The sequence below is a fragment of the Helicoverpa armigera genome, chromosome 28 (genome assembly GCF_030705265.1).
Source record: "Helicoverpa armigera isolate CAAS_96S chromosome 28, ASM3070526v1, whole genome shotgun sequence".
In the NCBI taxonomy this organism is placed as follows: domain Eukaryota; kingdom Metazoa; phylum Arthropoda; class Insecta; order Lepidoptera; family Noctuidae; genus Helicoverpa; species Helicoverpa armigera.
Genome location: NC_087147.1, coordinates 2,525,855 through 2,551,511, shown reverse-complemented (window position 1 = coordinate 2,551,511; position 25,657 = coordinate 2,525,855). Strand labels below are relative to the sequence as shown.

General features: G+C 33.8%; 1 protein-coding gene across 2 annotated transcripts in view; it reads right to left on the bottom strand.

Annotated features, from left to right (window-relative positions):
• LOC110381191 (uncharacterized protein) overlaps positions 1–25,657 on the bottom strand; it is a 107,520-nt gene that overhangs the window by 15,784 nt on the left and 66,079 nt on the right. Inside the window, exons 5-14 of one of the 2 annotated variants that reach the window (XM_064042481.1) lie at positions 24,754–24,897; positions 23,457–24,352; positions 19,076–19,181; positions 17,869–17,989; positions 16,512–17,481; positions 15,822–16,021; positions 15,336–15,464; positions 13,774–15,047; positions 13,135–13,381; positions 5,140–5,170 (exon numbers count right to left, since the gene is read on the bottom strand). In XM_064042481.1, the coding sequence (XP_063898551.1) occupies positions 5,140–5,170; positions 13,135–13,381; positions 13,774–15,047; positions 15,336–15,464; positions 15,822–16,021; positions 16,512–17,481; positions 17,869–17,989; positions 19,076–19,181; positions 23,457–24,352; positions 24,754–24,897 (4,118 nt within the window). Of the gene's footprint in view, positions 1–5,139; positions 5,171–13,134; positions 13,382–13,773; positions 15,048–15,335; positions 15,465–15,821; positions 16,022–16,511; positions 17,482–17,868; positions 17,990–19,075; positions 19,182–19,792; positions 20,538–23,456; positions 24,353–24,753; positions 24,898–25,657 lie in introns of those variants that run through there. The other variant, XM_064042482.1, reaches the window with a different exon arrangement.

Sequence of the window (25,657 nt, the reverse complement as noted above, 5' to 3'; positions counted from 1 at the left end):
TTGTGACGATGCAAATGACGTATGAAAATATGACCGGATATGACGTTCGACAAATCGACGTAATTTGACGTTATCGTGACGACTAAATTAAAAAAAAAAGATATTTATCTGTAAACTCGAAGTGTCAGTGGCATTCCAGAAAGATGAAAAAATAAATTCTTTTTTTTTCACTATTGCTAATAAACCACAAGACACAATTTATAACATAATAATTTTGTTTACAAACTATAAATAATGAAACTTACTCTTTTAACGTACATTTCTGTACTTTTTTTTTCTTTTTTCAACCTTGAATGTCACTGGCCGTAAATAAAAGCATAAGGACTTTTTTAAACGAACTCTTTGGTTGAAGGCCTGTACTCCAATGTTGCCAGTACAGTATTAAACAGCGATTATAGTAGATAATTTGGTAGCAATTTGTGATAATTTTAGTGATTAGATAAATTTAATAAATATTTGAGTTATTGGGTTGCACTTGAAGTGAGGTGCGGCGTGTTATTTAGTATCCTTATCGCATTTCCGTTGTTTACTAGGTAGCTTTTAGGTTATTTATTTACTTGAATAAGGACAATTTTAGAAAGCGTTTTCCATAAACGTTATAATTTTCCCATTAATAGCTTCCGTATTAAAGCCAAGGTTTCTTCATATTCAATTTATGTCTCAAATAAACTACATTAAAGTATATTTATATGAAAAATAATTCCAAAATTACACTATCACTCAGCTAACCCATTAAATATATGAATAACAACCAATCAAACCTCATTTACTCCATTTAGTGTTGCCAGATTAATAAAAAAAGTTGCCACCGGAAAACCATTATACGTTTTATGAAATTTTAAACTTTCCTTTTTATTTTAAAATTTTAAAAGATGATAGCAGGAAGTCGGTCGTTGTGGTATAGGTCTCTGATCAAAGGAGTTGGAATTTAAAAATAATTTTGGACAAGATTCAAGAGAAAACGGTGATTTATAAATTAAATTATCTATGACCGTGACTTTGTGATTGTGTTTAAGAGCTTTCTAGGTAATAAATAATTGGAACGCCAGAAAGTCTGGTAATGCAAAATATGTAAAAAATATACAGAATAAAAAATATGTTTTGCAGCCATTTATCTTCATAAATTGCATTTCCAATACCTATTCTATATAATATTTATAGTTAATTTCAGGAGTTAACAATAAACAAAACACTTCCTGACCTATATTATCACACTCTTTTGTCTGTAAAAGTAGCATTCATAAAATTTCCCAAATGGTGACATTAATTAAAGAAATGTTTTTGTAAAACTGTAATTTTATACCCATGCAACGGTTTCAGATTGCACTCTAAAGAAAGAAAATCTTGCATAATATTCAGAACTGTAATATAAATCTGTGAAGCACTTTTCTGTTGATGCAAAATAGTTATTTATAGGTTCCGTAGATATTTATACTCATATTATAAAGCTGAAAGATGAACATTTTTTGGAACGCTCTAATCTCTTTACTGAATCATGACATGAAAACTTATTTGAGTGTTAGATGGTCCATACATACATGTATCAAGAAAGGTTTATTTATCCAGGTGTGCGGAGTCGAACCCAAATGACCCAGGTGAAACCACTGGCAGAAGCTAGTAGTACACAAAATAAACCTAGCAATGAAAGGATTAGTTAAAATTGTTTATTGTATAAACACATTGCGGAAAAACTGTGCTAGTTTTCGTAACGTATTGCAATAATTTCTGAAAGCGATGTGGAAATTGTAATCTAAACTAGAGCAAGATTTTATTGGGCCACAATAAATAACACGTTTGTAAGTACTGGAACAAATTGAACATGTTAATCCCTTTGAAAACCGTAACATAGTTTGCAGGATTACGAAAAATATATCCAACTGTTTCCTGTGATTTCATAAATAAAAATGTATGTCAGAATTTTCGAATTACTAAGGAAATCGATATATTTATTTACCTACTACATACATAGTTTTAAGCCATATGTTTGTTTACAAGCCGCAAGCGATTAAAAATATTCGAACCCGGATTAAAAGTAGCCTATTATAATGCTATCCCTACAAGCCAAAATCAACTGATTCAACCATTTTAGATCAGTTTTTATTTTTATCTTAGGGAACCCAAAAACAGCGCATGTATTATATCGCGTTATATTTCGTTAATATCCCGCTGGGGTATATCAACTGTCTGTCAAGTTTTCGGGAAAGGAAACATCCCGTGAACAATATACGCGTGATGAAATTAATATTTCAATAGGTTCACGTAATACACTTTTCAGCTGCAAATCGTCATCTGCTGGAAGGAAATCTCAACATAGTTGGGAAAAGAGGCTTATTTGATGATTTCACTTTAAAAAGGTCTATGCTAACTTTGCATTACTGCACCAGCTCAATACTAGTAAGACAAAATATCCCCTCTGAAATATGCATCTTTCAAACTTTTCATAACACTGCCCCAACAAATCATAGTATGGTGATGGGCAGATGCCATTACCAATCAAAATGGAATACTGATTGATCTCTTTCATGGGTAAATGATAGACAGCTTGTATACATAATAGTTTCCTGACAGATGCGATTGCAAAAGGCTATGAGTATGGGAAAATTAGGCTATTTAACTACGTCATTGCATTCCTTACACTCTTTGTAACCTATCTTGATTGTTTCTCTAAACCAAATTTAAACCACGTCGATCCAGGTACTTATGCCATACTTTGTGTTTTGTTTGACAGTTCGAATTCGAATACAAAGGGCTGCAGAAGGTATCACAGGGGTTTTGGTAGCATGTGAATATGTATACAGTTATCGGCACGGATATTGAGCCCTGACCTTCATCTGCGCAGAAGCGATTTACTGCCTTATTGCCTTATACGTACGGGTGCGCAAAGCGATCCCTACTCTTCCGCCGAGAGCTCAATATCCGTGCCGGTAACTGTACTTAAAGAGTAGAGTCTCCTTGTCAACAAACTAACAATTAATAACGCCATGCAGCATAGAAAGGGTAAGCCCTGGAATGCAAAGCACACGAAGATGTATGGGCTTCAGTCAGTATCTGAAGAGTATGAAACTCCCTTTTACTCTACCCGTGACGGGAAGTCGACATTATATACTCCCCAAAAAAAAGACGATAGCGGCCCGAAATATTATGAAGTCCATTTTTCTTACAAAAATAGACCTGTTACTTCAAATCTATTTCTTTTAAAGGAAACCTCAAGCCCTATAAAATAAACTATCCTTAATCCGAGGTTTCAGGTCTATTATTGGAAGGATCAAAGCTGGTATTTCTGCGGGACATAATGAAGGAAACATTAATTTGGTCCATCCTGCGCTTGTAAGGGAAACGCTCGTTTGTCTTCCTAGAACACAGGTGTTATTTATATATTTGTGTGTCCGTTTGTCTGTTCGCTTCGTTAGAGAATTGATTGCTGGGTTTTTGGTTATTTTTATAAGCTTTTAAGCCGCTTATTAAGTTCTTTAAACGTCATGGCATGGCAACGGTTCATCGTTGTTTATAATCATTAATCATGTTTTCATATTATATACCTTTTTACGGGAACTCGTCAAATGTCCCCTCTCGCTGTGGGTGCATCGTGAGGGAGTGTCAGATCCTTACTGACTAAATCCCACCATGTTTATTCTTAAGCCCTTTATAAACTTCGGTATCTCAGATACTCAGATCCAGCTTAAAAGACAATCTGCGTAATATTTCATGATATTTTCCACTGTTTTCCACCTTTATAAATACATATTTCATTGCAAAAACTGTAAACAGTCCTAAGAGTAGTTAAAATAACAGATGCGAAGTTCCCAAGACAACTACATTAAAAATAAAACAGATGTATTATGTAAAATTTCTCCATTGACTAGAAAAAAACATTATCTGTTTTTTCACGATTTTATTTATGTTCTCAGGCGTGACAATACGACGGGAACTACTCTATTTTTAACGCAGTTTTATATAAAACAAATGGTCCGCTGAAGTGTTTTTTTTCTAAATTCCGATGTCGGTGGAACATGGTCCATTAATTTGATCTTGAAATTCCGGAGAAAACGTGAATTATTTAGGTGTTATTATTTAGACATTACGTATAACAAGTAATTGACATAGGTTTTTCACAATATTTTTGTCATGCCTTTTCAAAAACCCCAATAGGTACTGTCAAGCGCAGTACTATATACACCATTTTATAGTCCAACTGCAGAGCATAGGCCTCTGCTCACACCGATAAAGAATGAACGTTAATCACTACCCTTAATCAAGGCAGATTAGCGATTTCAGACTTTTAACTTCAGCTTCACATATTGACATAAAATAATATTTCCATAGCGCTTGTCTTTTTACAAGTGCTCTTAAACATTTAGGACACTGCAAAATTCTACATTTGGTTCGTCAGTCTAAAAAGATAACAGTCAAAAATCTAGGTTCTCGCACCCATTAAAATTGCTCTTATCATAAAACTATACAGAGTTTTTTATTATACTACCAAACTATTTTCTACACGATCAAAGAATATTTAAAAGGAAGTACCATTTCATCATTTCTACGTCCACCCGCATAAGACAGGGGTCAAAAACCTTTTCTAATATATTGGTCAATTACTCTTAGATCTAAAGTGAGAAGCTGTTGACTACTATCACCGCCCGCGCATATCCTTTGTTCAATATTAATCTATTTGAAGATATTAAAGTAAGAGAGTTTGAAGTTTTTTATTACCTAATTTTGATGGTTTTGTATGAAGCTTCAAACGGATGGCGTGGTAACCACAAAAATGTTTGCAACGCCTGCATTTTATGGGTTCTAGATGGTGCTATTTTTGGAGAGTCAAAAGAACAAGTTTCAGTGTTTTTTCGAAACATTTTCGAGGGTTCATGATCACTTTCAGGGTCACCTTTTCAAACCTCGAAGCTGTGCTGAATCTCAACGTTAGTGCAGAAGTGTTAATTTAGGCCGGAAAACCGTCCTATCCATTTCATGATCAGATGAAGATAAAGGGCCCTAAAAATATTCTAGCGGAGAAATCATGTACATTATACATAGACTACTATGAAGATTACGAAATTGCTCTTTAAACTTTGATCACAAATTCAAGATAATAAGTAATTGTTGAACAATAATATTTACAAACAATACACAAGGACTCACCTCTTCAATGGACGATGACATTAATCCGGAACTGCAACAGAAAACACCATTTGTTAATGATTTACAAACAAAACAAACATGATACAGTAATCTTAACGAGTGGAAAATGTGGCTAGGCAGATGGTTAAACGTTAAGGGTATTGAGAAGCCAGAAAGTCTGACAACCAGTGGTAAAGGCGAACCAGGTGATAGGGAAAACGAAAACTAGTAAAAGGCTAGCTACAGCAATGTATGTACATTTCTTTTTTCCACTATGTTGGGGTCGGATTTCAGTCTAATTAGATGTAGTTGAGTAGGTGCCAGTATTTTACGTGGAGCGACTGCCTATCTAGGCAACCCGATATCCCATGGTCAGGCTGGTAGTCGGTCTTTCTGGCTTCTCAATATCCGTAACGTTTCATCAACCCAGTTATTTCGATTGTATGCATACATACATTTCTTTTCAGTTTTTTAAGGGTCAAGTTTTTATCGACAGTGTCAAGGCAATGTTTATCATTGAGATGTTAAAATTAGAGCAATTCATTTGACAATTGTTATTTTCGTAATACATGGTGCAGATTCAAATAAAACGTAGTTTTTTATATTTATAAAGTTTAAACTGATATTTAATTTTGCCCCAATAACTTTTTTATTGGTACCTTTACGAAAAAAAAATCATTCTTCATTGTTTGTGTTGATCCATAGATCTCTTCATTGTTTGTCTGTCAATCAAACCGACATTTTTCTAGAATGTGTGGAGCTAAACACATAAATCAAAATCTCTACTTGTCTACGGTCGGTCTTCTTTTCCTATATATACAAACATGTACGTACATATCTAGTACCTACATATAGATGTTAACAAATCATCAAACACATTAGGACATGAGATTAGCACATCCGCCTCACGTCCGTCTCTCATTTTAGATAATGTTGACATATTAATTAGGCTGCACCCATAATTATATGAAACTACATGTAAATGACTCATTATTTGTCCGTACAGGAACTATTTAGTTAATTTATTGCAAACATATTCGATTTTATTGGTTTATAGATATTATCTTAGGTGCAGTTTCTCTGCGACTAAGGATATTTTAGTTTTCGATCGTTTTAAATTGATTTGTTAAAAAGTTTCAAGCTGTTTGATTATTCATTTTATTTTCCAGTTTCCAGCTGTTAAAAATTGAATTTAGTGGAAATTGATCTATTTATTTTATTTATTAACACCCTAATTCCGAATCGGATACTATGTAAATATTGGTTTCCCATCCAAATATTGACTGCAGCAAGCATTACCTCTCACTAACAGCTGTTATTTTAGGACAGCTCTAATATTATAATGTAAAATCCACTTACTTTTGATTTCTATAAGCTACATATCTAACCGTTGTTTTGCAATTAAACATAATTTATATAGGCCTAATATCAAAATTCCATCTCTAATCGCAAAACACCGATAGGTTAGTTTATAGAAACCCAAATATTAAGCAAAACTTACCAACACAACAGCGAGCATTTTCTATCCTTTTCTTTACCCTTAGACATTTTTAATCACTTTTATAAAACAATCATATCACCACCAAAAAAAATTAGGTACAATTCACCTTTCACACGACGCGATCACTTGTCAACAGAACTATGAATACATTGTCGCTTCTGTAAGCATCTGTGAGGAACTAATTAGCTTTAATTTATTGTTTTAATTCATTTGACATTTATTAATTATAGTAGTGCATTTCATCCTGTGGGAATTACGTCATTTATGTGGATTGAAGTATGACTGAACTTGTCGGGTCGTGGATGTGATGTTGACGGTTTTTTTAACGAAATCTGTGCAGCAATTTAGGATGAGATAAGACACAAAATATATTAAGTGACCTGTATGTTCCAATAATGATGTAATTTCACGTAATAGGTAGAAGTAATTTCATCAAAACAACAAGAAAACATAAAAGGGAAAATATTACGAAAATCAGTCTAGCACGTCTCGAGGTAAGCCTGTATAGACAAACAGACGTCATACAATGAAAGTTTCTTTGTATTATAATTAGCTGCCTTATTATCTTCTACTAGGTTGAACCCACTTAAGAATATTAATTAGATTTCTAATTTAACATTGGCATAGATAGTATTAATTAGAAAAAAAAAATAACATTTGAAAAATAAAATTAGGTACAAAACACCGCACTGAAAACTTGCACATCTATGTTTAACTAATCTATGTTCACTAATTTTCCACAGCACTTATTTTTCCTAAACACCTTTTTTAAAGCACATTTTTTTTTTCAAAATTAAGCCTTGGTTTCGCTAGCTAGATAATAATTTACTGACTTCATTCACTATTTTTTCACAGCACTTATTTTTCACTGCACATTTTTTTTTTAATCATTTTACCTTATAAAGACGTGGTTTCGCTGGCTAGATAATAATTTACTGACTTCGTACGAGTAATGGGTAGAACAGTGATGCGGAGTAGCGAACGAAAACATCTGTTGAACTCAATTGGTAGGGAAGTTTATAATATGCATTGACACAATGAATGTACAGGGTGATACTTAAAGATGAGTATTATTTTTGAGTTTCTTTTTCACAGCTATTTATTTCTGATTGGTATATTATTTGTGATTGGTGATTTTGGATCGTCAAATGTAGACGTTTAATTCAATATGTTTATAAGTTATCGATATAAATTTTTGTTGCTGTATTGCATTATTATTATAGCAATATATTTTTTTTATTAAAGCCTTGAACTGCAGAAAAACAATCCTTTATTTAGATATATTTTTTGAGGATTATGTAGCTCTAATTTACCAGCGAGTCAGAAAATTGAGAACGTGTTACACTAATTTTAAAAACATGTCCTCAAAAAGTAATTACATCCAAATTAAGCGTTCCGAATACTCACAATAACTTTATGTTAACTGAAGTGACAGTTCTGTTTAAAAATATATTCCTTCTCTTTGATCGTCGATTCTATTTCGGTGAAAGTTTCACGTTTTCATGTCAACTACGTCGTTTCCCGCTTTATAAAGTATCAAATTAAGGTGAGCTTTATTTTTGAAGTTTTTTATGATACTACACTTTTGGGAGATGTGAAAAAATCTAGTGTGGACTGATTTAGTTCTTCCTTGTGATGCGAGAATGCTATAAAGTTAATTGACAGATAGATCGTAAACGTAGCTTTTGTTTTATAGAGAGATTTCTCAGCAATCTTACGGTGTAACTAACTCTTCTGAGATACTACTATAATGAAAAAATACCTTTTTCTTTGTAACCTTTAATGCTCCGAAACTACTGGACCAATTTCAAAAATCTTTCACTGTTGGAAAGCTACACTAGCCCCGAGTAAAATAGACTATGACTATGACTTTATCCATGTACGTGCAGTAATTCCCACGAGACGCGGGTGAAACATCAGACAAAAGCTAGTTTATATCACAAAGGCATTTTGCATGACTTAATCAATACTCAATCACGTAACACCACAATGTCAAGCTCATGTATATACTTAATTGACTTTCCTATCCATTAGTGATTACATCAATTGATTATGTGTTTATCAGTGTTTTAATACTACTTATAAGTCTTATCTTAAAGTTGACATTTGAAAACTGACGGCAATGTGTGATTGATGTAGTATTTCCGTTTCAAATTGGTACAATTTATGGTTAAGAATAACTTAATGTTGTGCTTGAAAAATAAACCAAAAAGCTCAACCAATCATCATCTCCTTAGTCTCCCAACTATGTCGGGGTCGACTTTCAGTCTATCCAGATGCAGCTAAGTACCAGTGTTTTACAAGGAGCGATTGCCTATCTGACTTCACCAACCCAGTAATCCGGGCAGCGTTATACTCCTCGGTAATACCAATGACGATCAATAAGTCTATATGTATTTTTTAGATAGCAATAAAAAAACTTTTTCATATTATTTGCGTTACTCCTAAACAATAAATACTTATTATTCAATAGTACAAGGTTTTTTGTATAAAAAGTTTTATAATAAAAATCTATGGAATTGGCACAAACCCGTAAAACGTACCATTCAATATCTGAGTTTCAAGCATTTGATTACGATAGCATGCAATTGATAAATATAATAAATCTCTATAAATATTATCTTATTTTTACCTCCATTACTGATAAAACCGAAAGGATTACGAAACGGATTATGTGACTTACACAAATATGTGGTTTTTAAGTAATGTCTGCTTTTGTATATCATTTTATGACAGAGTGAGATAATAAAAAATAGCTATTGCCGAAAAAATTAAAAACTAAATATATATTTTTTTAAAATTTTAAATAGATTTTAACATTGCTTTAAATTATAATATTCGTTTTCTAAAAATGTTGTGCTTACAAACATTATAATCAACGAATAAATCGATAAAAACTACTTATCTCGAAAGAAACACGCTGTATATAAGCTACGGCCTAAATACGTGTCCAGTGTCGCATACCAACAGTTAGCTGTGATTGTGATGCCAAGAGGTCGATACTACTTATTACTCTTATTAGTTGTTATTAATTAAAGACAGATTACTGACCTGCTTCGACTCTGCCTACGTAGAGATGAGAAGATCTTAGTTTAACGTATAAAGCGAGCGTAACATTTGTAAAATATTGAACGAACCGTACGTACGTATTCCCAAGTATATAATATTTCTCGCGATTTCAATTTAAAAACTTGTTACTTTTTAACTCGCAATATGGTTTTCATACAAAATCTCTAGAACTGTATGGATTGATATAGGTCAAACACTACTCAACTTTAAGTTTTATTTAAAAGCATATATTTCTATCGCCGAAATTGACCTTAGTGTGATATAGATAGAATGTTGTTTAAACACTCTTTAAGTGGCGTTTCAGTATTCCGCTGTAAATACGGTCAGTATTTTCTTCGTTTAAAATACCCTGTCTAACCAAATTACCTGTCTAGACTTTCAATAAAGCCTAAAACATTTCCTAGTTTCCACAAAAGCCCGCTATCATACATTCGCTATCATTATCTGCCGTCCATTGACACAGATATCGAAATAGGCAAGTGGGGCCGCTATCTAGATGCGACACTGTTTGTTTAACTAATGGGTGGGGACGATTCTAGGTGTTCTATATGGGTTTGGAGTGTTCTAAATAGATATAAAAATCAGTGAAAGTAAATAGGTCGGTCAGGCTTGAAAGGAAAGACAGGTCTCTTCTTAACGAGTGATCATCTAACAAACCTTTTCCCAACTATGTTGAGGTCGGCTTCCTTCCAGTCTAACCTTATGCAGCTGAGTTCCAGCGTTTTACAATTAGCGACTGCCTACAACCCAGTTACCCGGACTCAGACTTATTGGCTTCTCACTACCCTTAACGACTGCCAAAGATGTTCATGTTGACTTAATTATTATTACTTCTTATCGAGTAGGTAAGCTGCAGGTTTAATCACCTAACAAGCCCTACTGTTAGTTTTCTTATCCACCTGGCGGCCTCTAATTGTCTGCTACTGAGTAGCATTCAAGGACTCTTTACGTGCCCTCCCAGGCACGGGGTTGTAACACATGAAAGTTTCTAAAACCTACAAAGCAATTTCGGCCTCTGTCTATTGTTATATTATTTTTAGTTAGTTCGTCAGATTTCTGTAAACGTCACCATTTGCTCTAAAGAAATCAGAGTAGTTTTTGAATTTAAGCAAGGATTTGCTTAATTTGATACAATTCAGCCAGAGGAACTAATAAATCGTTTTGTTTTCAAACAAATAATACATTACTGTCCAATAAATTGGTATAAACAGTGCATGTTTTTCTTTTTGCAGTTTTTTCACGTGACTAAAGAAACCAGGTAAACTGGTATTGTCATTGTTTATATTATCTTTAGATTCTAGGAACACTGTTTTTGCACTTGAATAACATATTCGTCATAGGGTGACTAGCTTCCACGAGCGGTTTCCTCCGCGTCCCATTGGAATTACTCTGAATATAGGTTATACTGAAAGACTCGTTAGATAAGCGTTCAAGCAAACAAACTCTTCAGTTATAAAATATTAAGAAGGTACTTATAGAACTTCTAGGAACACTGATTTTGCACCAGATTAGTCATTTCGATTTTAGTTACTTGATTATAAAGAGCTGCATACAGCTTGTTTAGTTTGGTTAAAAATGATCACTTTGTGACTTTTGAGTTTCTAGTAAAGTGCTACATAATTTTATTTATTTACATAGCACATACAACTTTTGTGCTATATTAAATTTTCTATTGTCTTCATATCTATCCAATATTTTTTCTTGGCCATCATCATATTTAATATTATGCAAAAAACTCCCTTTAGTAAACACTGCCATATGTTGCCCAGAGATAATAAAAGTGATAAAATAATAATGACATCATGGTCTGAGCTGGTCACTAAGTCTGATGTCACTCCAATATTGAAGCAATCAGAATTAAATGGGGAATGCATTGTCATTTCATAAATTGCTACCGGACTGTGAAACTATACTAATATTTCTAAGAAGAACAGTTCTTCGTTTGAACGCACTAATCTCAGGAACTATTGAACGGATTTGAAAAATTCTTTCAAAGTAAGGTAGCCCATTTATCGAGGAATGCTATGATAGCCTAGGCTACCTACTTTTATCCGGGTGTGCAAAGTAGCTGTCGGGACGCGGGTGAAGCAGCGGAAAATAGCTAGTATTTCATTTCATGGCTACATTGGTAGCAAGAGCGGGCTAATTAGCTCCCCAGCAACACACATCAAATAATCTTTATGTTACAAGTACATCTTAACGCCACGCCTGACTCACTGGACTTATTTTCATAACTTTAACATAAGAAACAGGTATTGTTATGATTTCTTATCATCAACGTTGCAAGTTAACAGTCATGACTTTACAGCAAGGAGTCAGTAACAGGCTTGTTTTCATTTTAATTGTAGTTTTAATGAGTTTTGTGCGTGGTTTATGAAATAATGTTAGTGTGTGAGGTTCATTTGTTTTCTTTGTTTCAAATTACATAAGGCTGTTTCAATTTGTTAGAGAAGGAATGCTTTGAAATAATTCCTATAAGATGATAAGGATGATTTTTAACCAGGTGCGGGAAGTTCCCTGGGCATGCGATTGGAATCGCGATGAACAGGTAGTAATATAGTATGTATGAGTAAGTAATATAACAAAGAGGCAACTTATCATTTCACACTATTAATATATCTATTCCAGATGATAACGCGACCTAGACATCTAACACTGTCGGTAAATGAGACAACGACAAACCACCAATTTTGGTAGAAAACGATCACCCATCCACGACCCGACCGAGACAAATGTTGCTTAACCTTACACACTTCTATTTACACTGCAATACCTTAGCCACAATACACATAATTTCACATTCCAATTTTACGTTCACTTCCAATACAGGTTTTTTAAAATATTTTGTTTAAGTTTAGAAGGGTCACGATGAAAAATTTAAAATTGTTATATGCTATACAATATATATGAAAATATATATTTTTCTATGCTATTTTATGCAGGTTTGTAGTACGTTCGTTTGTAGCAAGAGTCGCGGTAATACTGCTTATCTTATCAGCTGTGAATCAGTACGGTATGAGTAGGCTTTTGCATTTTATTGTTCATAGAAATTCTTTGTTGTTCGTGTAATGATATAGAGAAAGGGTGGGCAGGAAGTATTTTGAGAGTATTTTGATGTGTTTTTGAAAATATTTTTTAGATATGTACCGAGGTATATAAAATAAATTATGTATTTACACGTGACTTAGTAGTGTAAACAGCTACTTTTACATTTGATAACTCTTAGAACTTTAATAATTAAATCAACCTACCGAATTGAATTTTCAGCTCCAAATGATATTCATTGCCTTGACAAAACAACAGAATCATGAATAGATAGTAATATGAAACAATTAGTTATCCGTTTTTGAAATCTGACAAAAATATAATAAACCTTTGTACTTAATATTCTTCTTGACTCATCAACAGTATACATAACTAGAAAATATATTAAAAAATTAACTCACCTCTCCTCAAACATACTAGAATTCGCCATAAAGCTGTCATCAATGAGACTAGAATCTTCCATCACGCTCCTATCGTACACCTTATCTTCTTCCCTCGGCAGCAATGGCGGTAGACTATGAGACTGTTCGTCGAAAGACTTGCTCTGTTCTGAACGGTATTTTTGGTCCCATAGTTTTTTGGTCTCGTCCTGAACTCGGCGTTTGAGCTCGGAAATCTTTTCGCGTTCGTTTTCTATTACTTGGCAACCTAGAAGAGATGATTTTGGTTAAAATGACTATTTTAGTTGGTTAGGAAGCTGATACGAGTGTTGTGTAACTAAAATAAATATTTTATGTGAGAGAAAAATATTATAGAAACAAACTAAACATACCTACTTTCAAAAGAGACATGGAATGAAAAGAGATATGGGTTACAGATCCCAGACCTCATAAATATATATCCAAAAATCTTTTATTTTCAGCGTATGTACGTTAAAAATAAGGTCCCTCAGTAAGGTTCGATTCCTTTGGGATATTTAAATCATTAAATTGAGTTGGCTTGCCTGCTTATAGTTAGCTAATTTTCCTCACTGTCTTAGACTTTTACTTATTGAAAATTTTGAATACTCTAGCATCGACTAATAATCATGAAAATCTTACCTTGTTCCTCCAACATCTCAAGCCGTTTCCTTTCCACCTCCATCAAACTATCTAAAGTTCGTTTTCCCAAAGAATTCATATCCGTATCACTAGGCAATATGGGAGCATCAATAGTAACCTTAGATATCCTATCTATATCATCTTGAGAAGGAATCTTATTCGTATCAGTCATTTTCTGAAATTCTTTCACACTCGGTTCATCTCCACAACTCTTTCTATGTAAAATTTTAGCTGTTTGAGCTGAATTTAAGGAGTCGGCTTTAGGTGGTGTATTCTCAAAAGTAACTTTTACTTTCTGTTCATCAATATCAGGTTCTTCTAGAATATCTTCTTCTTTCTTCTCAGGAGATAAAGATTTAGCTTTAACGTACTTATTATCAGGATTTGTACTTTTTGTGTTTTTAATATAACGGTTTTTAGCATTGTTCTCTTTGTCCGATTCGTCGTTTTTAATACTGTTTTCGCGAGATTTTTTGCCGAATGAATCTTTTTTCATGATTTTGCCTAGCGCTGCGAATGTTGGGATTTTAGATGAGGAGTTACTTTTAACTGGTCCTGTGTTCTTATCTTTCTTTTTAGAATGTCTTAGACTATTGAATTTATCAAGACTAACATCAGTTTCAATATTATCATTAAAGAATAAGTTCTCGTTCAAACTTTGAGACATTATATCAACTTTTTCAGGCGATTTCGGTTTCTTACTTTTCCGTTTCAACGAATCGAAATTTCTTTCCCAAAAACCTTTCTTTTCTTTGGACGACGTGGATGATTTCGAAGGACTCTCGCTATATCGTTCATCATGATCTACCAAATCCGTTATAACTCTCCTTTCAATATCTACAGTCATAGATTGCGACATTTGATCTATAGAGTTGAATTTATCTTTTAGAAGTTTGCTGTGGTCTTCGAAAGTAGACATTTTTAGATCTATATCATCACTGTCAGAACTTTGTGGGGAGTATCCGAATTCCCCTGACTTTGCTCTAGTTTGGTCTGTATAGAATGCACTATCAGGAGATTGGGTTCTTTCAATATCATTAAGTTTAGCTACAATAGGTTTTAGCTCTTTTTCTACCGTTTGTACTTTACCAGTTATTTCTTCGACTAAGTTGAGTAGTCTTACGTATTCGGCGTGAAGGATTTTCGTTTCGTCTAGTGCGGATGTTAAATTGTTGTTAGCTTCAGATTTTAGTGTTAGGATTCGCGTTTTTTGCGCTTCAATCTTTTTGGTTAGTAGGATTATTTCGTTTTGGATGTCTTCTCTGTTTGATAACCTGTGAACAAATGAGAGTGAGGTTAAGGATAAACTTATCGTAGGAACCTGGGAATTTGGTTTCAGCGATTATGTACTTATTCATTTACTCTTACATAAAGCTCATTATTATGTAACTTTGTATAGACAACATAAGCATTTTTACTGTGAATTTGTTGATGTTGTTATGTATGATCATGTTTTCAGTTAACTTGGGCTTTAGACCATTTCTTCATCAGTTGCTTTGATCGTAACTGCCAAATACACTACGTTGTCACACAAATTCAGGCCATTTTTATTAACTACTTACAATTCTGACTCTTCCTCAAGATGTTGGAACTCCAGGTCTTCAAAGATTTTAGTCTCGTTGTCCAGAATGTCCTGTGCGTTCTGTAATTCTTCAAGAGTAGCCCCGCTTTCTTTTAGGTCTTTCTCTATCCTGGAATGAGAAGATAATGGATTGTGAATTAAAAGAGTCTTGCGAAGGTTAAAAAACTTTACTGGTCCCTAAATAATATGGATGGAACCGAAACAGCACATATGTAAATTTTTGAAGTATTTATATATAATATGTCAAATGAGTAGATTGGGTAGAATAAAGTATCGTAGACTAAAGTATTGTATGTTATTTTTGTCAATAAGAAAATCGAAGAATACCTCGTGATTATTTATTTAGTGCAAGGTTTAAAAGTACTTATAAAAGTTTTAACTAAATAAAGTTTTATAATTCTGCCTTTTTTCGTACTTTTGCTTTACACAATAATTGATCAACGATCATTTCAAAATCTGACATTACCTCTCAACCTTCAACGTCGCGATCTCCACTCGATCCCTCATCTCGTTCTGTCTAGCTTCTTGCTTCTCTTTCAGCTGCTTGATCTCTTCTTCAATCTTCTTAGCACTCTCTACTAAGTCCAACTTCTTCTTCTGTTCTATGTTGAGAATAGCTATCTCGGAGTCATACTCGCCTTTGATTAGGGCTTTCTCCATTTCCAACTAAAAATAAAATATAAAGTTTAGTGTTATGTACATCATCATCATTTTTATTTATTACACTTTATGCACATTTTGCACAATGGCGGACTTAACGCCTTAGGCGTTTTCACCCAGTCTACCTTTGGGTGGTGGGGAAATAGCAGTGTAGTCATCATAATCTGCCTAGCTTTTTCCCAACTATGTTGGGGTCGGCTTTATGTATGTATTAGACATTTTTGGTTGTATGGCGTTTTTGCTATAGTTATGTACTAGTTTAGACTTCTTTTTTGACAATATTAAGGTAGACGACTAAACATTATCAGTAAAGAAATGAATGGATTTCGTTTTTATGATAATGATAATGCGATTGTAGACATGAATTACTTTGCCGATGAGAAAATTAAATGTAGTGATAATATCAGCATTATTAAAACATGTTCAAATTTCAACCATTGATATAATGTCAGCTTGTTCAATGATTTTACATTAGCTATAAGTGATAGAAACTTACCTCTCTCAAGATATCATCTTCTTGTGATCTAATCTCGGACATCTTACATTTTATTTCATGTATTTCCGTCACCAACTTCTTTCTCTCTTCTTTTAATCTATCATATTTACTCTTTAGCTCATCAACATTATCATCTATAACCGCGCTATCTAACGAATCAGCTTCTATATCTATCTTCTTAATATCTTCAGTTATTGTTTTAATTATTTTCTCTCTTTTATTCTCCTTTAAGTCTTTTTCAAATTCTTCTAACTCAGGAATGTCTGCCATTAATTCTTTCTTCATGTCATCAAAACTTTGGTTTTTAGTCAAAACATCTGGACTCTTTTCGGGAGTTTGTTCCTTTTTATCATCCGTTAATACTTTGGAATATCTGAATTCTAAGTCATTGGTTAAATCATCGTCTATCATCGGAATTTCTTCTTCGAGACTTAATTGTTTTTCTATACCATCGAATTTAGGTTTTTCTGCATCGTTAATTTCTTTCTTTTCTATGTCAAAGTTAGGTTTTTTAGAATTGTCTACAGGAGGTGGGGTAGGGAATATAAAATACTGAGGTGAAGGTAGATTTTTGTGAGCAAAAGTTGTTTTAATTCTCGTTCTAGGACTTTGGGTGTTCGGAGACTTAGGTTTAAGATTGCCATAGACATTATTTCTATAGTAAACATTTTCGTATGGACTTCCTATTGGTGAAGAGAGATTAGGGACTCGATCCCCGCTTTGGTTGTGGAGTTTTCTTATCATAATCGGACTAGACAAATCGTGCATTCTTGGAGAAGGATCGTCGAAGACTGGGATCCCTATTTCATCCATCCTGCCTACATTTTCGTAGTTGTTTTGAGGGATGACGACCTCTGGAGTGAGTTCTGTAGGGGAGGCAGAAGTGTCGAAATTCTCGTAGCTAGAGAGATTCCTTTGGATCGGAAGAGATTGGCTCATTGGTGAACTTTTGTTATGACTAGTTTCGAACCTGGAAAGTAGAAATGTATTTGTTAGAAATTAAGTAACTAAATAGGTGACAATAACTTTTGGATCCAATGCTTAGCAATATTGATAATTATACGGGCCATATACATATTTTTATGATATTGAGCTATATTTGGTTTGTGGTCTTATGTACTAGATTCGTTATTTATCCATGTTGTACATTACATATGATTACAATAGAATAGCACATTTAGGTGGGCACTACTTTATATCCTATCTTAGGTGGGCGTTTTCGGGGCTGTCTTTTGTAAATTTCTGACGTTCAAAAAGTGCCGTTTTACAGCTAAGTTTGAATAAACGATTTTTGATGTTAAGATTTTTTCGACTAATATTTCTTGTTTTTTCTTGGTATACATAAGAATGAACTCACTTGTAGTAACCATCGCTGGTCTGCACAAAGTTGGGGTTGTTGAGGGCAACACTGCGCGGCAGGGAGCCGTTCGTGATGATCTTGTTGTGCGGCCTCTTCTCTGTAGGCGTTATTGGGATGCCTGGAAGTAAACATTTAGGTATTGTAGAAATATGAAAATTAAGCGTTAGGTGTAGAGTTGAAAATGGCATGACTTATTTAACGCGTTATCTTTTATATCGCGGAGTTTGTTGCGCCACTTTTTCTTCCCTGCAAAAACACAGGAAAAAGAGAAGGGCGGGCGTTTTTGGGGGCTGTCTCATGTAATTTTGGCGTTAGAAAAGGCTTTTTGATTGGTTTTGATTTTCTACTATATATCAATTGAAATCAAATTGAAACATTATGTTGAGCAGCTAAGAAATATACAACTTTAAAATACATAACAACAGAAACATATAAATACATAATTTTTGTAACTTAATCCCATTCACAAATATAGTCTTAAAACACGAGAACTTATCAAACGATTGTTACAACATAATGACATGACATGTTACGAAAACTGATATAATAGTGTGTATGTGTAAGTAATTTAATACAACGTCAGTGTAGTACATAGTCTTGGAGGTCAGACCTTGATCGTGGAACTGTAGGAAGGTTTTATGGTCAAGGGAATTGTACCTCTAAACGTGAGAAATGTAGGGTAATTATTGTTGTTATAGAATATTGTTATGGGTAAAGATGAAGGCTTTTTCATCAAAGAAGAAGCATTTTTTTATCAATCCACTGCAGGCCTCTTCTCATATAGAGAAGGAATGAGGAATTAATGAATTAATCACTACGCTTCCTCCAAATCGGATTGTCGATTTCAGACTATTTGAACCATTAGATCACCCAGAACAACTTGTTGCTCTGTAGCAGACTTATAATCAAAGATCAAATTACACATTTAAAATCGCAATATTGTAAAATATTAGTCTTGATAAATTGGTAAGTATAGATTATTCCACAGACTAGACTGCAAATAGCTTGCGCATTCTACAGAGTGACGACATTTTAAACCATTTTTCGACGTATTTTAAACCATCTCATTTATGTTATTAAAGCAGAGTTTAGTACACCCTATATAATTTATTTGGAACCACTTATCTCTCATCTCACAATGGGTAGCTCGGTACCTCGATCAACAAAAACAAACTACAAAATATCTTAGTGTTCATTTCTGTACCTGAAGCGATTTGTCTCTCATACTCGGCGCACATGTTGAGGATCTCTTCCAGCCGAGCCGTTTCCGCTTCCTTCTGCTCTTCCTCCTTTATTCTGTCCTGGTACGCCTGGAACAGTTACAGGAAGACCTTTATATTTGGCTTATGCATCAGTTGGGGCTGCGGGATTGTTCGTAAGAGATACTGCGGCCCTGGTACATAAAAGGCCTACGACGGAACACGACGGTTTTTAGTCAGTAAGTCTGACACTCCCTCGCCGCTGCTAACCCACAGCGGGAGGGGTCATTTGATGACTTTTGACGTCGTTAAAAAAAAACCCTTATAGAAGATGCGCATAGAATTATACAATAAGTTCAAAGAATTCCAAAATATAATGTGTCATTACACAAAAATGTATGGTAAACAATTTTGATGAATAATAATTATTATTTAATGACATTCATCATTAATGAGTTACTTTATTTGGCTTTCCTTTTGTACATATTTAGTAAGCTATATACAAAGCTAGGTAAATAAGATAAGACATAAATAACATTTTAAAGATACATTTTTAAAATCATTATTTGACTTTAGAAGTACTGTTTGCCTGCCACTGAATTATCAGTTATTTACCAAAATGGACAATTTCTGTCACATTTATAAACACCTACAAAACATTATGAACTAAATAAGTATAGTTTTAATGCAGTAATTGGTTTCTTATGTACAAAATAACTCACCATACCACAGAACAGCTTATCAATCTTCCTAATAATAGTATTATACATTTCGTTCCTAACATGCAGTTGGTTAAACTGACTGCATTTCAAATCGTTGCCCACGACTATAACATTACTATTCTGTATCGGCGACGAAATATTCTGGCTGGCAACACTGACGGACGCCATCTTTGTCAGTTCCAATTTCAAATCGTCGTATGACTGTTTGATTTTTTCTTCCAATTTCAGAATTTTCGTTCCGATACAGTTTTCGTGGTCGCGAGTAACTTTTATATAGTGATTTGTTAATATCGTGTTAATAGTTTTGTATATTTTGATGTCGTTTCGTATTTTTTGTACGACATCGAGTTTTTCGTTGACGGAGTTCGTTATATCGATTATTTTTTCGTATTCTTTTGGTCGGTGCGATGTATCGATTGTTTGTTTTAGCTCTTTTAGTGCTAACGTGTTCTTCTTGAGGTTGTTCACGAATAGTTTTAGTAGGCGTTTGTGTGTTGGTTCCTTTTTGTTTTTAACGGCCATTTTTGAAAATTTTTGTTACAACTCAAGATTTTTTTACACGTGCAATATCACTTCCTATTTATAATTAAGTAGATTTTGACACTTTTTCAAATTTTTATTCCAAAATTTATGGCTTTTGGTGTGTTTCCAAAATTCTACACATATTTTCAAAAAACATAATTTTATCACTCTTCTGTCAACGCTCAAAAGCGAATTAACCGCAAATATGAACAACTACATCTTGACTTAACTCAAAGCTAACCAAACACTGAATGCATTAAAAGTGTAAAAAAATGAAAGTAGAAACAATATCCACTAGCATTGATCAGACATATCAAATATCCATACAATGTTTTATCTGTTAGCAATACGGTTGAATTTTGTCTAACAGACCTATAAGAAATTAATGTACTGAATGAACTTTATGGTATAAGATATAAGATTCAATTTTGTCTATCAAGATTAATTATGGACTTTAGAACTTTAGGAATAAACTTTCATGTGGCTAGTTTGTTTTAGTAATTAGATTTAGTGCTTATATTGATAGAAAGGATAAAGATTAGCTTTGGAAGCTTTCTCTTTAGAAAATATACTGGATTAAGAGTTTGATAAGTACTTTTGGTGTTGACAGAGAATAGCACATAGTGATAATAAATTATTTAGTACATATTTTTTTGTAATAAATTACAGTTCTATTATCTACCCATTATCAAAATTAAGTTAATTTTTCAAGGAAAAGTGATGGGTACGTTTTTAGCATGTTTTTATAAAGGGACGCCTTTCATTCAAAATGAAAAGTTTAAACACGAAATAACTAGATTTTCACATGTTTATAGCACTATTCTTTTTCTCATAACATATTATTACACACTTGATTTACTACACAATTAACGACTAGCTTTTATCCGAATGCTTAGAAGCTTTATTCCGTTCATTCAACTTATGAATTTTAATCTACAATTTTCAAAACTCAATTTAAACATTTCTCAAACTTAACAAAACACACCACGACATTAAATAATACTGTTCAACCAAATCCGAGAGCACACTACATTTGTCGCAATGCGCCCGCGCAGAGTATCACGTTATCAGATAAGACCATTGTTTCTTTAATTTCAATTATAACGCTCTAGCTATCTTGTGATTATTGTGTACTGATAACTGACTTTGTATGTGTTTTATATAAATAGGTAGATGTGGATAGTTTTAATATGTGTGTATTTAAATTAGAAGGAAAATCATAGGTAGGAAATTACAAAAATACTTGGACGTGCGTAGAGTACAGTTTTGAGGTCGTAAAAAATAATGTGAATATTTTTATTGCCAATTTTACTACAATATTTTTGAAAGAATTTATGTAGGCACTAGGAACAACCCTTTGTAACATCACATACGGCATGTACCGCATGGACCATAAAAATATAAACTGTAATATTATGTATACCAGATTCAGATCAAATATGTTCTTTTATCAACCTTGTTTTTTACAGTCACATAATATTTTCACGAAAAGTAAACTTCCTTGCTGATGACATAAATAATTTACATAAGAATTAAATTAAGTATGTAATACTTTGTTGAAGTCCAAATATTTATAATAGGTTTTAATGCTATCTCACTTCATTCGTTATCTTCATTCTTAAACACTTCGTGAAAAAACATCAAGTCTTGTAGTTAAAGAAAAGATAATTTTCATGAAAAGCAGTGGTAGGTATTCTCAAAACTAAAACATTTCAGCTTAAATATAAAAATACGTTTAGTTACGTAAACGTACATACGTTTAGTTTGTCTGAGTGAGCCAATCTTAGGAACTACTAGACCGTTTTGAAAAATTATCTGTTTTGGATATCTCATTCATCGAGGAAAGCTATTTTAGTGCGCGGAAAGTACTTAGTTAAGTACCTCAGGATGCGAACTAGTATTACTGTTTCAATATAGATATCTAATTCTTCGAGGTAAAGAAGCCTCATGTTATCATCATATATTGAAGTAAACGACAAAAACAGTAACATTATCAAATCTAAACGACCTTCGTATAGATAAGAATGTCAACAGACGGCCTTTGCAAATTCGAACGTCCGTGAAACGTGTCAACCCAAGTTTAAATAATTTACTGATAAGATGATACTGAATAAGGCTAACTTTGTTATTTTATGGTTATAAGAACCTTCATAGATTTTCGATTATCTTCACCTACAATCTACTCGCTGTTTTCCCGACATTTTTTTTAACGCCGTCAAAAATCATCAAATGATGTGACCCTTCCCGCTGTGGGTTAGCAGCGGTGTGGGAGTGTCAGACTCTTACTGACTAAACACCGTCGTGTTCCGTCGTAAGCCTTTTATGTACCAGGGCCGCGGTAACTATTTTTTTTCCCGTGTCTCAGGAGAACTTCTTGTATCCGGACAAAATAATATATCCTTTTGCTCGGGGATAGTCTAGGTTCCCAAAACACAACAAGTCTTTTTTCAAATTGGTTTAGTTGTTTCAGAACCCTTGGGGTACAAAAAACTTGTGTATGGTAGTCTTTTCATCCTAGGTACTTAAACAATACCTACCTATTATAATATGTATACCTATATTTTTAAGGACGTGTGATAATACAAGCAAGGTCGTTCAAACTTAATAAATATTCAGTAGGTGTGAGTTCATGACTGTAAATAAGTTAATATCTTATCAATTTGTACAGTGATACTGTAGTAGGATAGGTGTGATCGTCATACATACAAAGTCTGATATTTTTTTAAAGCCGCAAATTGCAATTATTTTATAGGTAAAAGTTTTTCGTAATATTATTAATTATTGCACCATCAGCAAAGTTTCAATTAAAACAATTTCGGAATTAGGTCATCAAAAATTACTTTGAGAGTTACCTACTTTTCACAAAAAATATTTGAGTTTAAATCTATATTTTCACCGCAAATGAAAACATCGCGCCTTATTAATAGTAGATGGCAGCACTAAGTCCCTCTAAATAGTTATTTATAGTAATTGTTTTGATCAAATATTGCAACACTGAAACTTACGTTAACACCGAATCTCAGTGGCGCCATCTATGATTATCTTTTATATAATTTTACATTGACAGTAGATTAAGCTGTATCGACTTAATTTTAAAAATCCCTTAAAACATTTTTTTTAATATAACAAAAATTATACATACCCGTAACCTTCTCGTTTCAGCTTCTATACTTCTGTCGTACAAAGTATTGGCGTAAACCGGAGAGTATTGAGGATTCCTATCATACGCTGGGGACGGCAAACTGATTCCTTTAGGCAAACTCATGCTCCTATCAGAAATCTTCCCATACACCTCATTCCTCTCCATCATATTCGAGTAACTCTCCAAATTATTTTTCCCAGATTCAATCACATTTTTGCTCGATTCTAAACCGTTTTTACTCGATTCTAAACCGTTTTTACTCGATTCTAAACCGTTCTGCATTGGTTTTTCCTCCGGTTTTCTGTCAACATTAATTTTGCCGTAAATGTTGTCATTTTGCTGGTCGTTGTTAACTTTTTTCGGTAACTTATTATAGTCTTTAGGTTCGTTAAAGTTTTTTACTATGTCATCTATTTTCGTTTTGTGTCTTATTGCGACGTTGGCGTAAGAACAGTTTTTCGGGTCTACAGCATTGTTTTCGTTTATCAAAACATTCTTCATTTTATTCATGTAATTAGGCATAGTTTTGCCACCTAACACATCTTTGGCTGGCGTGTTAACCGTTAAAGAATTTGAGCTAAACACTTTCGGTGATATTTCGTTTTCGTTTGCCGTGTAAAACTGGCTTCTACCAATTTTCTGTTGTTTAGCATAGTATTCGAATTTTGATACTTTGGCCATGATCCCGGACATTTTGGGTCTAGATTCCTGGTCGGAGTTTGAGTCTGAAGTATCGAGGTCTCTGTAAGGTTTCTTAGGGGCGACTGGGGGCTTTTTCCTGGACATTTCCTTGAGAGTCATGTCTAGTTCTTGGTCTAATTGCGTTAAGGAGTTGTCTTTATATATCTTCTGTATGTTGTTGGTTTGGTAACTCTCTGAATGGTGGGTGACGTAGCCTGTAAACAAACGGTAATATTATTATGATTTGAAGATATTATTTACGTGGATGACATGTTATATTTTTATCTATTTTCCAAAGCTTGGGCACAGGTAAAAATCAAGAAGAAAAAGGTCTAGGTTGGTTTCGAGCGATGCAAAGTGTAAACTATGTACAATACGGCTCCAGAATAGTTTCAACCGAACGCCGATGATTGTTAAATAGTTTCAACCGAAAGCCGTCCTCTATGGGACAAAGGAAGTCCAATGCTACTCCCTCGAGAGGAAGATTTGCGCTCCTATGAATATTATTCAACAAAATGAATATCTATAAAAAATGCTTTACATCTTCGTCAAAAAGTTTCATAACATAATTTATTTAAGTTTTTGATACATTGTAAATATACATAAATATAATTACCTGTATTAACACACTGGTCGTTAGGCTGGAACTGGACGGGCGCCATGGAGACGTGAGCCGAGGGTAACACCGACTTCATGAGCTTGGCTTCCGCGGGGTGGTTGAAACGGAGGTAGTTCGACCGTCCTATGGTTAGCATGCTACCTGCAATTGGGAGAAAATTTGGGTTTAGTAAGTTACGCGAGATACTGCCAGAGGTTTTTATCCACGTCCCGTGGGACTACTCAGCAAACGGGTAAAGAGAAGCTCACAGCCTCAATAAAGTGGCTATCCAACACTGAAATAAATTTTCAAATCCGTCTTGTAGTTCTCGTAAGAGGCTGGTACTCGGCTGCATTCAGAAAGGTTGGAAGCCCACCCTAACATATTTGGGAAAAGGCTTTGAAATGAGTCATTAGTGGGAGATGTCCTAAATACTTCCCTCTATGTAAAGTTATAGAAGAATATAAGCGGACTGTGGAGGTAGCAGCAGCCCTATACAAAATGCCTAGTATATTGCCTTGCAATAGACCAAGTGCACTTGAAGACTCTAGCCTGTCTGAGTCAATAAAAACTCTGTTTATTGTCAAAGCAACAACTTACAATTACTAAGAACATATTGCGAAGCTGTTAATTAGGTTTATGTGTAACGCATCACGATATTCTAGTTCACACATGGATGCTATTGACATGGTTAGATATTTATGTGTAACGATGAATTATGTCATGTTTATTTTTATAGGATCTTGTTTGTTGTCTAGGCGCAAGATTGTCCTAGTTTCGCTAGGAATTGGAAGGAACCTTCTGGACTAAGTTTTCATTAGTATAACCAGTTCACATGTGCAAAAGACAAGAATAACGAAGGACATTTTTATAAAAGAACTCGCTGTTCTTCAAGGTTCTATCTAAGGCTTACAAGGTACGA